The 15,183-nt window shown below is 43.7% G+C and overlaps 1 protein-coding gene across 1 annotated transcript; it reads right to left on the bottom strand.

Annotated features, from left to right (window-relative positions):
* Positions 1-3,728: 3,728 nt before the first annotated feature.
* Positions 3,729-5,138, bottom strand: TMEM69 (transmembrane protein 69; the record flags this gene model as incomplete). Its single annotated transcript, XM_082002665.1, has 2 exons — positions 3,729-4,457; positions 5,094-5,138. The coding sequence occupies 2 exons, from the start codon at positions 5,136-5,138 to the stop codon at positions 3,729-3,731; spliced, it is 774 nt and encodes a 257-aa protein (XP_081858791.1).
* Between the last annotated feature and the right edge of the window lie 10,045 nt (positions 5,139-15,183).

Genomic DNA, 15,183 nt, shown 5'->3' with positions numbered 1-15,183 from the left:
TGTCTCCTGATTTCTGGTTTCATTGGCCAGAAACCTCTTCTAACACAAGAGCTTCAGTAGAGGCAGTGCAGAACTAGATCGGAGGTCTTTTCCTGAGCAAAAGGAAATATTAAAACTCTCGCCCTTCAAATTGGCTTATCCAATGTCTGTCTCGGGAAGTATCCTGTTAAGAGTAGGAATGCCCCTTATGACTGGATTAAGTTCACTGAAATAAATGGCAAAATTTGCCCTGTAAAGAATCTGAAGAAAGCATTCCAGCACATTAGACACATTAATCAGGTTGTTTACTTTCTAAGGCACACCAAAGCTAGCATCTTTAGCTGGCCTTGCAGTCTGGAAAGAGGCTACTATAGACAGCTAGGAGTTACCTATGGATAAGAGCAGATGGGCTACTTGGTTAGCATTAGTTGTCCTTTCCTGGCGGGAAACAAGGAAGAGAAGATAGGGAAGGCTTGGTACCTTTACTTACGACCTTGATGCATTTGAGCCTCTTTGCTGCTGCTGGACATGACGGGCATTAAATATGAATTGGGTATTTACATTCTGGCCACTTCCCTAACTTGGATGGTGAGTGGCTGAGAATTTCCTGTTCTGGAAGGTTATTCTCACAGCTTGAATAATGTCGTTCCACTTCAGCACAGGCTTTTCTTAGTGGTATCAGTGATGATAGTAGAGCTCCTTTTTGTGTAAGCTCTCATGAATTTTAAATGGAAACGCTATTCATTAGATTAGCTGTTCTGTTTAGGACTGCTCTTAGTATAAAAATATAGGGAAAGCCTTTTGCCCCCACACCCCCTTTTTTTTTCCTTAGTAAAACTGCTTTACCCTGTGACACATGCAGAAACTTGGTATTGCAATACGTGCTATTCTACAAGGTACACACATTCATCCTTGCTATGTCTCATATCCTGCCTCTTCCAAATTTGAGTGGACAGTGTTTTGTGATTGATAGAATTAGCTGCATTCAGCATTAAAGTGATACTGTTAGTGTGTTTTGTCTTAAGGAGTTTGTATTTAGCTTGGATATACTTAGTGGAACAATACTACTAGGAGTTTGGAGTTATTTCTAGATTAATTTAATTAACATACTTGAAGTTGCTTTTTGCACAATATGATTGCATTTTCTGTAGAGCTGTGGATGATTTGGATAGAGTCTGAAATAATGCTGCTTGAACTTTGATAGGTAGTGTTAGTCTGAACACAAAACCACAACTGGAATGTGACAAAACAGGAAGCCTGCACTGTGTAGACAAAGGAGCATTCATGCTGTCTAGGTCAACATCCCTGTGTAAAATTAACAAATTAATACATGAATAAAATCCTCCAAGGCGAGTGTGCAGGTACCTTAAGAATCTAGGTCTTGCATTCTAACATAAGGTTGGGAGATTGCCACATAACCATGCTAGATGATGGAGCATTTGTTTCTCTGATCATTCTATCATCTTGTGTGTGCTTTTACTTCAAAAGGATTTCTTAGTATGTGAACTAATTTTTCTTCTGTCCTTTTTTTCCCCTAAGTTTAAGCTTGTTTTAAACAGTTTTTCATAATAAAATACATTTTCAGAACTGACTGTGGAATGCTCTTGAATAGGATGCTTTCCTGTCATAATGAGTTTTATCACTGCCACTATAATGTTTTTGGGGCTTTATGGGGTTTTTTTTGGTTTGTTTTTTTTTTTTTAAACTGGAAATCGTATTTCCCAATAGGACACTAGGAGAAGACTGGTTATAAATGTTGACTATTTAAAAGGTGCAAGTTAACACACTTCTGTAGTAAAACACTTGTGTATTTCTCTTCTCGGTGTAAAATCACTCAGACTTCTTGGAAGTCTGGCTGCCTTGCCAGCTCTGTGCAGCCCTCTGGGATCAAATGATAGGTAATATTTCATAGGCTTTCTTCTTTACGTTTCAGGATTCCTTGGGAACCATTTGAGTAACACCAGCTTAGCTGCATTTTATTAGTTTGGGAACTAGGAGTTCACTTCTGATCCCTACCTGTAAACTTGTTTAATGGAGCTTGAGGGAGTCTGCTGTTATATCAAGTTCACTTCTCCAGTTTTTGTAGTTGATTCTATCATGTTTGAATGAAACTTTGAAGTCAGTTGATTATGGTGTCTCATACTCAGCACCTCTTTCCCTGGATCAAGTCAAAGGCAGTACTCTTCTCTGGACCCATCTTAAGAAATGCCATGTCTAAGTAAGAAAGAATAAAAAGTGTTTACATTTGCAAACTCAATTTTACTTACTTGATATTCAGAGAGCACCAAAATATATCGCTGTTTCAGAGGTATGATGCTGTTAACGTGTAAAAGGGCTCATGTACATAGTTGCTGTTTCCAGCAATACCATAGGACATGGGTCTACCTTCAGTACAGACGTTTAAGAAACCTGTCTGTTTTTTGCAGAATGAACAGATAACAAATTTTAAGTGACTGTATGTGCTTTATTTTGTATAGAACCACAATGAAGAACAGTGCTTTAAGAGAACTATGAGGATTATCTAAATTGGTCTGGAGACTCTGTGGATGGATGTCACTTTTCAACTTCTTCATGCATCTCATACTGTACTTAAAGAATACTTAAGATAAAAAGCCTATGGTAAATATGCCCACATACAATTTCATAGGTTTACTGAGGTAGCTGAGGCTAGAAAAGAAATTCCATGTGACTTAGGTTGTATCTTCTTCACGTAAATGATGTGTTAGGAAGACTTAAGTACAAAGAGCATATACTTCTGCAGTGTTTTCAGTAATTGGCCCATCGTGGAAGGTTTGCAGGCTACAAGTCCATTTGTATCGGCCCCAGGTGCTCAAATAAAACAAATTTTGAGGAGGGAGAAGACACAAACTACTTTGAATCCCATTATCTGATCCCTTAGTGCCAGAAATTGAGTCCTTGTGTCATACCATACATTTGTCCATGTGTCATATCATCAGTGCTTTAATTTAGGAGTACGACAGATCTTTATGGCTATGTTGCATGCAGCTTCCTTGGCGAGGCAGCCCTAAGTCCAAACAAAAAACCTAGAGGCAGATGGCCCAGGTATCCTTTTTTAAGTAAGCCCGAGTAGGAAGCTAACCTCTCTCATGGCACCTTGTCAAAGATACAAAGCTTCCCCTTCCAGCTTTCCCCACTTCATCACAGCAGTTGGATTACATATTTTAGGTGAGTGCTGACCTTGGCTTGCCCCTGGAAACAAACCTTTCTTGCCTACTAGCACTTAATCACATTGCATTTTCAGCACCCTCACTGTGGAAATAAGAGTTTTCTTCCACAGCATAGGCATTGAAGATGTATGTATTTTTGCATAATTCTCTGCTGCTTCTTTCAATACTAAACTAGAATTGCTTTCACCTGGTTACTGATCATGACTACACGATTTGTTCTCCCCACCACAGAACATTATCACACATTATAGTTAAACCAGGGACTTTTAATAATTCAGCATTGCACAATTCATACCCATGTCATCTAAATCTTCACTTCAATTTTGTATGACAGTAACATCTCATTCAAGAGTGACACTTTGTTCTACAGATAAGGACAGACTCATGCCTGCCTTGGACGTCATTGCTATTTACAATCCTTCCCTCCTAAACTAGCTAAGTCATCTGCTTCAATAAGCATCTTGACATTTTATGCCTTCTAAGCACAAGTAAGTCTTTATTTCCCCTGGAACTCAATACAAATACCTTATTGGCAGATAAATATTTTTTTTCCTATTGATATTATTTTGTGTTCTGCCATTTGTTTCTGCTGTCACGTAGCTGCTCCTCTGAAATAGTCTTCAATGCTAAGGTAGCTAATAGTGATAATACCATCACCACTGTTCCCACTACCCTCAGTACTTTAAACCACCTAGGATAAGTAGGAAGAAGGGAAACATCATAATGTAGTGCTATCCCCAAGGCCAGTACTAGCATTATTGCACCATGAGTGATATCTTTAAAAAGCAAGGCTTGCCAGGCAAGCAGAGGAGGAACTGTACTGTTAGCCAGGTTCAGCCAGTCTGGCTTGGCTGGGCTGTCTTCTGGGACAGCAAACCCCCACCTCATCCCTCCTAGGAATGAGACGGTTACGGCACCATACATAACCTGAGCAAACGCCAGCTCTGTGTAGTAAGTTCCTTGGATGGCCATTGACAATGGCACAGAAACAAACGGAATTAGCCCTGCGAGGCTTAAGTAAAGGGCTGGCCTGGGAGAATCCTTTAGTGATTTCATACTTCGTTGCAAGATGCCCGAGTCTTTGGTCTCAGATTCTTTGGGAGTTTTCTTCTTGGAGAAGGGGAGAGAGGTGTGAAAAGCCTGGAGCTTCGTGGCATATACCAATGCTGGGTTGAGGCTTGGAGATCTTGAGAGAGGATGCACATCTCTCTGCAGCCGGAGGCCGAGAGAAGACCAAGTTGTCTTATTCTTTCCATAGAGTAGTAGTCTGGGACCTGCTAACTTCTGTAGCTGCAAGTATAAAAATTGTTCTGAACACTGTATGGTACACACTTACAGATCTACAGTTACCTAAACTACCTATGAAATATCATACCAAATAGTTTTCCAAGTCAGGTCACATCACAGCCCGCCCTTCCTCTTGGTTTTTCAGGTGTTTTTAACTTAACTGATTAAGCTAAGCACCACAGCTTTCACAAACTAGCTGATGAAGAGCAACTAGGCTCTTCATAGTGAGTAAGCAAACCTTACTCACTACAAAAGGTTTGTATGTCCACCTATCCTTCCACCCACACATGCATTCTTTAGGCATTTTTAAGATCTATCAGTCCTTTTCAGAAGAGAATATAAAACAATTACAGAAGTGGGAGAAGGTCATCACAGAAACAAGCTACTACCCCCTCACTACTCTACCAAAGAGGGAGGAAAAAAGACCTTTAGACAATAAAATTGCATTTTATAAAAGAAATATCTTAAATTTTACTAAAAGTTGCTGTAGAAACTAGGAATTCTCGCAGAAAAGCTGAGTGATAAGCATGTGGCTACTCCAATTTGTCAGTCACTTTTTTTTTGCAATGCTCCAGTCATACCTTCTGCTTTTTTACTCTTAGAGAAAAATAGACAGCAAAAAACGTTTCAGAAACTTACTTTGAAAGGTGTGTTGAAGCAGTATCGTGGTATGAGAGGAAACATGTTTGCTTTATCAAGCCCTAAAACAGAAAAAGTCAGAAGAAGGTCTGAAACTGATGAATAGCTGAGTTTGTGCCTTTGGACATAACACAGTCTAGACTCATTTATCAGATGTGAGACTCTTATAGATGCATATTTAAAGATAAATATTTATGTAATCAATCCTTATTTAGCCACTACAGGATATTTTGTTTCAGGTAGCTCTAAGAACTGAAGTTCAAAAGTTGTAACAACTGTTACAAGAACAATTTCTAATTAAAGGACTGATTATCCAGGAACAGGTGCTGACCTCCCGTTTATGGATCATCTCCTTTTCATAGCGTAAATGGCTGCACACAGCTGATAAACCATCAACTCCTCACATGCAGAAAAAAACGATCCTTAACCATAAAGGAGGGGAAACTTTATCACACCGCAAGCTGCAGGTGAGCTACCTGCAGGGGGACAGGGGGACAAAACTAACCGTGAAAGGCAAGCAGGGTCGCCGGTGGATTTGACTCCCCAGTTCACAGTCCCGCTGCTCCGGGGAAGGGGGGCGGCTCGGCGCGCCCGAAGCCACAGCAGTGAGGGAAAGAGGAGCGGACAAGCTGTATGTCCGGGAGGGACGCGGGTCTGACCGCGGCGATACCCGCCGGCTCCAGCCCGCGGCCTCCCCAGCTGGCACTGCCCCAGGCCTCCTCGCTGAGGCGGCTTCCGGTACCGCGGGGGAAGCGCTCCGACGAAGCCCGGCGCTAGCCGTGCAAGTCCGGGCGGGAACAGGCGCGGCCCGTCTTGTTCCGCCAGGCCAGGAGAGCGCTCGGGCGTGCGTGGCACCCACCAGAGCCAGAGGCCCCAGTCCGTGGTGTGCTTGAGACCGGGGACAGCAGAGCCGAAAAGGAGCGCTTCTTCCCCTGCCGCCGCGGCAGCCTCTCTCGCTCCCAACCCGAAGCCTGCTATCGGGCAGGCAGCGGGGCGACAAGCGCCTATACTGCTGCCGGCGTTGCCATGCGGGGCGGGGAGGCCGCTCCTGCTTACCAGCTTCCGGTCTCTCCGCCGCGGGCAAGCCTCGCTCACGCGGAAAGGAGCGGCGGACTGGAGGCGGACTACAAATCCCAGCCTGCCTCGCCGCGCGGCGCCCAGCCGATCGGCGCGGCGGGCGGGCGCACGTCCTTCTGGGACGCGTAGTCTCCGGTGGCTCTCGGCAAGGCGACAAGGGCGGTGCGTGCTACCGCTCTGATTGGTGGGGCGGGGGGCGCGCGCGCGCCCCTCTCCCAGTCCAGGGCGGGGGGGGGGGGAGCGCTCCGCGTGGCCGCCGGGGGAGCCGGGGGGCGTTTCCCTTCCGCCTCCTCGGCCCCGCCCCGCGCGCTCACAAGCCCCGCCCCCTCCGGCCCCCGGCCGGGCAGGGCTGGGCAGCCATTTTGGGCAGAGCTTTGTTATGGTTCTGGGGCCGCAGGAGGCAGCGAGAGGGGCCTGGCCGGTGAGTGCGGCTCCCACACCCCTCCTCCCGGTGCCCCGCCGCGCCTCCCCGTGCAGCCCCGCCGTCCGCCGTCCCGGGGCCCGGCCTGCTGCCGTCCGCCGGCTCTGCGGCCTCGGAGCGGCCCGGAATCGGCCTCCCGCCAGGCCGGGACCCTGGTGGCGGCGGCGGTGGGAGGCGGTGTGGCCGCCGGGGGGGGCCCCCTCGGCCCCGCCGCGCGCCCACCCTCGTCCCTCAGCCGTGGTGGGGCCGCGAAGAACCCGCTGCAGGAGGCGGCAGCGAGGGGCTCCCTGCGGGGCAGGGCCGCCGGGCCGGGGGAGGGCGGTTGGGGCCGAGGCACCTCGTTTATTGTTTCCTGCTTCGCCGGAAAGTTCCCGGCGCTTGACACTGCCTGGGCGCTGCTGCGGCCGGTCTGGCTCTCGCCCGCAGCTTAGCCTTGTCCTGTCACCACGCCGACCGGTCGGGTCCGGGGCGGAAGGGGGTTGGGGGAGGACGGGCCGGAACGCCGCGTTCCGCCGGGGTGAAGTCCTGCGGGGCCGGGCCTGTCGTGGGGCTTCCTGCGCGGTGGCGGGCGTTCCGCCCGCGGCAGGGGCGACTCCGCTGCCGGCTGTTGCGATTACGAGCTGGAAACGAAACTGGGTGAGCCGTGCTGGCTGGGGCCGTTTCCTTTCGCCTCCGTGGGATTTACGGCCGCTCTTTCCGGCAGCCCACGGCGAGAGGGGGCGGTCGGCGCCGAGCAGTGACACGTGTGCTGCGGACAGCCGGGCCCCGGCCCGCCGCCAGTCCCCCTCGGGCGGCCTGTGCGGGGGCCCGGGCAAACGGGGGCTGGGAAACTTGTCAGGTGTCGCTGGTTATCAGCTCACAGGAAAACAGCGCCTGGCGTGAGCATGGAGGTGGCTTTTTTTTTCCGTCGTGGAAGTTATTTCTGTGTGTCCGGTGCGTTTTTACGCCTCGTTGGCCTAAGGCCTTGCGTGGTTTAACATAAACGGCTGTACCTGGGCATGATCAGAACAGCTGTGTTCACACCTGGCATTCCAAAAATGCATTTAAGGCTTTGACTTGAATTCAGTTTAGTAATGAGCCGTTTTGGAACGATTTTAGAACAGTTGGTCGGTGTCTGTACGAGTTAGGAGTTTTTAAACAGCTTTAGAGGAACGATCGCTATTTAAATCCTTGTAGGTAATGGTAGAATCGTTTAAGAGCATTGCTTTAAAATCTTTCTGTATTAACATGACCAGGTAAGTCAGCCTCCCTTTCCCCGCCCCCGAGGTCTGAGTGACACAAGTGTTAGTAATGTTGATAACACTCTGAAACGTTGCAAGTGACTGAGCGAGGTATGGAAACAGCAAAGGCAGGTATGGAGATGAGGAAACAGCGTAGATAATTGAAGAGCCATCAAAGCTTGAGTTTACTGTAGAGTTGAGATTGCTCTATAAAAATGTTACATGGTTATGAAAAAAAGCTTATGTAAATTTTACTGCATGCATTATATGGCTGGTGTTTCAGTGAAAGGTTCCCCCTGCTCATCCATTTGGAGACCGGTATTTCAAACTTCCAGTCTCTGTCTCAGGAAGGAAACAGGTGTAGAGCAGTGGTAGGAAGAAATAAAATCACCAGGTTTAAGAGCAGTTTTTCCTCTCGCATTCTTTCTGATCGTTTCTAGAGAAAAGTACCTTAAGAATTCCTTGAAGCTTTGTATTTAGAGTAGAAAAGCTTCAGGTGATATGTCCCTTTGTGGGGTTTTTTTGTTTGTTTTTTTAACAGCTATTTGTAATGGAGGGCGGCCTTTGCATTTTATATTCATCTGGTTTGTAGTCTTAATCCTATATGACACAGAAGTTTCCATTGCAGATATCATACTAGGACTTAAAGCGAAAATACGCAGGGAACAGATGGCATTTTTTAAAAAAAACAAGTCCTGTTTTTTCTGCGGATGTCTCAGAAATAAGAGGAGCAGAATGCAGATGTGATATATAACAAATCAAGTGGAAGTACACACTTTCAGAATTGTTAGGAAAAAAACTTTCACTTTGAGAACATTTTGCAGGGTATGGGCACCTTGTCTCACAAATGTGAATGCTTTGTATGTGGTGTTACTGCCTCTTGAAATTCCTGTTCTAAATTGGGAAACTAAGTAACTACAGAAAAATAATCTTCACCAGCATTTTTATGAAATGTAAAAAGTATTGCAAGAGCTGTGGGATACATTTTTTTTAACGCAGGAGTGTGTCAGGTAATGTAGTTCTTGTCTTTACTAAGTGAACAAAAACTATTGGCTCAAGAATTAAGGTTGCTCTTTTAAATTTAATCTCAGTGTTACAAGATGTTTGAAGTTAGTTGTGTAGCTGCTGCATTGACTTAGTTGTGAAGTGTACTTCAGGGCATGCTTTATTCATTTGTCTGTATGAACAGATTGGAAAAGGGCTGACTATGTTCAGTAGAGCTAAAACATAAAGCACCTCTTTTCAGTAGAGTGCTGGCTGCTCTTGCATGGATTCAGCTTTTTCTTAGGGCTTTGTAAAAACACAACCATGGGATGACTGTTGCTATAACTTATACAGGGAAAGGGCATAGTTTACTGAATTTTGCAGTTGACAAGGTAGTGTTTATACAAGGAGGTTTGTTTGTGACTTTTATGTTAATTTTTTTGTAGAGGCAGGAGTGGTTTAGATTTTGTTCTGCTAACACAGCAACATACGTAGACATTTTACTGTCACTTACGTAGTGACCAGGATACCAACTAAATCATATGTGGCTTTCATTTCAGTAAGAGTAATTGAAGCACATGTTCTTTTTACTTGTCAGATTTGATGAAAAGCAGTGAAGTTGGCAGAAACATGGTCCTGCTTATAATACTTCATGAATGCCAGGATGTTGTTTAACTTGTGTTCTGTAAGTTAATATGTTCCTGTGAAAATGTGCCAGCCTTTAATGAGGTATTGTATGGTCAGAAGATAAATTTATGTTTTTGGGAGTGGGTTTAGGTAGAGATTGATAGTGGCAAAGTATCCACTGCCCCATACACAGTGAACACTGTGTGCAGACCTAAAAATTCTAGGTTAGATGAGGCTGTTAGCATGACAGTAAGTGCAAAGGGAAGCATATCAGTTAAATTAATAATAAATATTGGTGATCAGGCTGTATCACTGCAAACTGGAATTTCTTGATTAAGTGTGCTTGACTACTTCAGTTCCTGCCTTCTCTAGCTAGCCTTCAAAAGTGTCAGAAGAAAAACCTTAGCACTTTATGATTCTTAGACCTTTCTGTAATTAAACAGCAAAAAGACTTTGCAAAGTGTTGCTGTTTGCAGTTCCGTAAAATGACTAATCTGAAATAGTTTCACTTCCAAGGTCTGCTTAACAAAAATCCTTTGAACCAGTGCATCCAAACATAACTGAGGTTTTCTGTAATAAATCATGCTCAGAAACAAACATTTTGTAGTGTATGACCTTGTGCCTTAGGGACTGTTGTACACTAGAGGGTTCACCAGGAGGTACTGAAGTTCTAAGATTTACAGTCAATTTAGCAAAAATGCCAATGTCTTTTTTTTCTTTTTTTTTTTTTTCCCCTCCTTGAATCTTGTGATCACTTCCCGTTCGGTGTTTTCATAGCCTTATCCTCCACCCTGGAAGGGGCATCACAGCTTCATGGTGTGATGTTGATGGCCCTTAATAAGCAAGATGGGGGGGGGTGTATATATAACGTCCAAATGCATGCCCTTGGTTTTAGGAATCCCCTTTTTCCAGTACAGGAAGAAATGAAGAATTTAAATTCATTTGCCTTGGAGCATTTTTATTTTCATTGTCTGTTCTAGGTTCAGGTGGATGGTAAGTGTCAGGGTGGATAGTGATGTAGCCAAGAATGACTGGCAGTGAGCATAGAGGTTTAATGTGGCAGGGACTGCTTTACTGGATATCTGTGTGACCCTCATAGCATAGTTGCAACATACAGAGCGTGTGGCAATGGTCGTCACTCCTTTGGAATTTTGTCATCTTCAGTTTGTGATGAACAATTAATTTGTAAATAAAGGACTGAGTCTGCCACAGAGGTATATGGTATTATTCTGGGCACAGAAATTACTGGTATTCACAAAGTTGCTGGTGAATTTGTGCAGTAAAGATTACAATGGGTCTCCAGCCTTTCAGCAGAAAGGAGTGTTTTGCCATTGTGTTCCAATGCGTCATCCATCAGCAAGGGATTAATCAGGATTCACGTGAGGCGGTCTGAAAAGACCTCTGATGTGAACCTTAAAAAAATCAGCAAGGGAACTCTCTTACCCTGAAAATGTTGAACGTGTTATGATCTTGCCTGTTAGTTTGGGAAATCTTTCCTCTACTTTGAACTTTAGTTAGAGAAACGGGTTAATGACGACTTCAATGTCTTCAGGTTGGCTGGGCCTTATGGAGTATATCTTACAGTATTTAGGGAATTGAGAGACTGGGGGGGTGGGAAAAGCTCCATAATACTGAAAAGAGTTGAGGAGTGCCTCCCCTCGCAACGTCTAGAAAAAGACAGGACTTGGGTATGCTCAAGGGAAGAATGTTCACATCAGAGAGTCTGTCCTGGGTCACTTACTGTTTGGTGTTTTCACTTCTCTACATTAAAATAATATTCTTGCTGAACACACAGATTATATGATCTTGAAGAATGTAAGAAATGGTCTGAAATCAATGCTATTGATTTCAGCCATTTTGGTGTAGATGGGTTCAAATTACTGTGTTGAGGAATATTAGCTTATGCAGACAAGTAACAGGCAGCAGTTCTGTGTGAGTATCTAGGGGTTGTAGTGGTTCCTAAATTATCATGAGTCAGCAGCATCACTGTCACAAAAATTCAATTCTCATACTGGAACATATAAAAGAGCATTGTAAATAAGGTAATGAAGCGTTTTTTCCATTCTGCTGAGGAGTGGTAGGTCTTCAGCTAACAGTATCTTGTTCGGTTTGTGATACTATCATACTTGGGGAAAGTTATGGCTGGATAACAAGATCTGTAAAGAAGATAACAGCCTGTAGAAGAGAGAACCCCTGAGTGTGGATTGGAGGAAAAAAAAAATTGGATTGCTTAGCTCTAGAATGGCTTTATACAACTTGTGTTTCATCAGACATCAGCAGATGATCTATAAAGCAGCTTTAAAAAGTTACCTGCAGGTATAACTGGGAGCCAGCTCTGACGTCCTGTCACTGCCTGCAAACTGTCATGCTTGGTAGGTGGGTCACATAGTTTTTTCATCATCAGTGCTTTGAACTTAAAAGCTTGTAGCTTCAACAGTAAATTTGGAGTGGCTGGGATGGTGGGGTGGTTTGGTTTTGAAAAACACAACTATATTTGATCCCAGAATATGTTATTACATCATTTTTCTGCTGCCAAATAGTGCTGGGATACCAGGTGGTCTGTGGGACTTCTCCCCTGACACCCCACCCCCACCCCCTCACAAAAAAAACCCACAAACCAAACACAACTGACACCTACTAAGGTTACCTTTCAATCAGGGAATACTGAAGTACTGGTCTGGAGAAAAGATGTCTTAAAAGGCATCTGCAAAGGGAGGTTATTCAGCTTGCCATAGCCATCATGAATAAAACAGGTAGTTACGGGTTGAAATTGCAGCAGAATATATTTAGGTTAGGCATTAGGTACGAGGACAGGCTTTCAAGCCATAAGAATAACCAAAACAGATTGTAAAGATACACTGGAGAATGCTGGTATTTACAGCTCCCAAAAAAATACTCCAGTGGAGATATGAATAGCTGCATAATTAATTCCAGCCTGCTGATAACAAATTCATTTTTCCTGATACTTTTTGAGTCATTTTAGGATTAATTTTTGGACCTCTGTAGCCTGAAGATCACTGTACAAATTGATGGAGGAGGGTGTTGCTTACTTTATTTTGAAAGACATCTGATGGGAGAGGGTAGAGCTAAAGTTTTTTAGGTCTCGGGAGAAGGGGGTGAACTATGCAATCTCTGAAGATTTTTTTTTTTTTCCCCTCCCCCAGATGTTTCCCTAGTATTCCCTAGTTTATTGTAGGACACTAGGATAGAAGAATGACATTCTTTAACTCTTGGCCTGCACAGTATACCTACAGAATAACAGCACAATAATTCCCTGCAAGATCTAAAGATGAAGCTCAAACCAGCTGGACACCACCTTGTCCATAACTCCTTGCTTTATTTTATCTCTAAGAGTTTCACAGACTAGATCATAGAGTTGCAGTGAAACACTGTGAACATCCAAAGGGGATGTATCTGCCAGCTGCAGCAAATCATCAGATCACAGGATTAGGGATCACTTGTTCCTGGGTTTATTTTTGCTTTGAAGCTGAGACCAAATGGAATATTTATTATTTGTGCAATTTATTTTATATGTGTAGGACTTGTTTCAAACTGAGTTGTTTTCAGTGACTTTTCTGCATTTATGTTTGATAATACTTTCTTAATTAGAGAAAATGCTGAAAATTTTAAGCTAGTGGAATGAAAAACGTAGCAGACAATGTAAACTTTACAAACTGTAATGCAGGTGTTTTACACATCCTGAAAGGTTCTGAGTGAACTTGTCTTTGTCATGTCCTCGTCACAGACAAATAAATGTGGAGTTTCTTCATGTTGTTCTGGTCTTGAGGTAAAATGGCTTGGAAATAATCCAAGTGGAGGGAGGGACGGAGAGGGTATGATAAGTCCTCCAGTCCTGGTCTGTTGTCTTCAGTGGGAAGTACCTATAATGGAATGTACCGCCCTTCCCAGTTTGTAGTACTGGTCTTGTAGGGTTGGGGTAATGGTATCAAGGGGAAGAACTGCTGTAATATTGTTTAGGAGAATGGTCTCTTATTTCTCAAAGTCCTTCTCTGTTTATTTTGTTGACTCTCAGTTCTCTTCCCTCTTTGCAAGTGACATGCCTTCTATTCTCTTATCCTTCATCTGGAATGCAGATCTGTACTTCCCTGTACTTGATTTCTGGTCTGTCTTGCCTTGACACAAATAGTTGATACATAGTCTGGTTGCATTTCATGCTCTTTTCCAAAGGAAGTATGTTCTTCTCAGCTTCAAACAGAATATATGTAAATGTAAATGTGCTATAGTAGTGATAGTAACCCTGCTAAAATACTGGATTATAAAAAACCCTTAGTGGGAAACACCCATAGTGCTTTTTTTTTTTTAAGGTGCTGGGGAACTACTTACTTCACTTCTGTTTAGGCTCTGTCTACATCTCAGTAGGACAGGTAGGCAGGAGGTATGTAGTATGCAGCAGGGATAAGCCAGTAATTACATATTTGCAATTCTTTCCTTATGATGGGGAACATTATCCTGGTGTATGCTACTGAGCAGTAGAAGTGACTTTGTTCATTAAGACTTTGGGCAGACCATACAGATAGGCTCTTCGTTGCTATTTCACTCATTCTGTCATGAAGTCTTGGGGAGGACAGTGGTACCTTTAAAGATAGCCATGACAAGGTGTTGCGCTTTGTAAGGTTTAGGGCAGAACAGAGCCTTATCTTGACCTCAGGTGCTTTCAAAAGGTCTGTGGATGAAAGTGCACTGCAAAATAGTGCACTTATAAATATAAAGGCTATAAAGACCTTTGGATTTGATTAAAATTAGCAGAATACCTTCTCCAGCTTCAAAAATACCTTACTTCATAAAATGCTAAAGCTGGTTGAAAGTTCAGAAGGTTGTTCACATTTAAAGCCTAATACAATTTAAACTATATTTCTTTGGCTTTTATCAGTAGTGTCAATAGATACTCTTGTCTAATAGAGGTGTATACAATCCCTGGAACCCTACTCCCTGCAGTAGGAGAGAGCAGGTTTCAATATTTCAGGTAAATACTGCAGTTCTCTAACATAAACAGTACTAAAGACTGTTAAAGGGACGTTGGAGGGAAGTGGAATCTTAAGTGGCACAGGAAAGAGGCATAAGAGATGACAGTGTTGTCCGTGGCTGTAGAATATAAAACATCCAGGAATTATTGTTGGTAGGCATAATGTCTAGAAAGTCTATGCTGTCCTCATTCTGTGCTTATAAGGAGTTTAGCCTTTTAGATTTTACATGCTTAAATTGGTCCGAACTTGGAGTAAACTCATCAAAAGCCACTGGAACGGTTCAGTTGCACTGTATCATGCTTGCTGGCTGAGGTTCAGAGCCTCTCCTAAACCCACCTTACACAGGCTTCTGTACAGGTTCCTTACCCAGACCTTGCTGCGTTCTAGATGTCAGTATGTATTCTTAAGACCAGGCTGTTAAAGGCTTTGCAAGGTATGTGCTTGTGTGGGTGCATATATTTGTTCCAGAAATTTTGAAGGATGTAGGATTTGGTTAGTGTGACCTTAGAGAAGTGAAAAGTAGGTAAATGGACAGGTTGTTTGTGAAGCAGTGCTGTACAAGATGCCAGTGGGAGGACTGACAATAGAGAAAAGGGTTTTGGCGTATAGATGTGTCCATATGGACCTTTGTTAACCTATTTTCAGTTCATTCAAGTTGTTCATCTGGTTTGCAAAAGTGGTCAGATACATAACGGTTAATATTATTTTTCCCCCACCCCCAGCCTGTTACTCTGAAAAAACTTTTGTATGGACAAGCTTCTGGCACATTTTCATCT

Source organism: Phaethon aethereus, assembly GCF_964289735.1.
Source record: "Phaethon aethereus genome assembly, chromosome: 8".
NCBI lineage: Eukaryota > Metazoa > Chordata > Aves > Phaethontiformes > Phaethontidae > Phaethon > Phaethon aethereus.
Note: the sequence above shows the minus strand (reverse complement) of the source record. Positions and strands in the feature narration are given on the sequence as shown.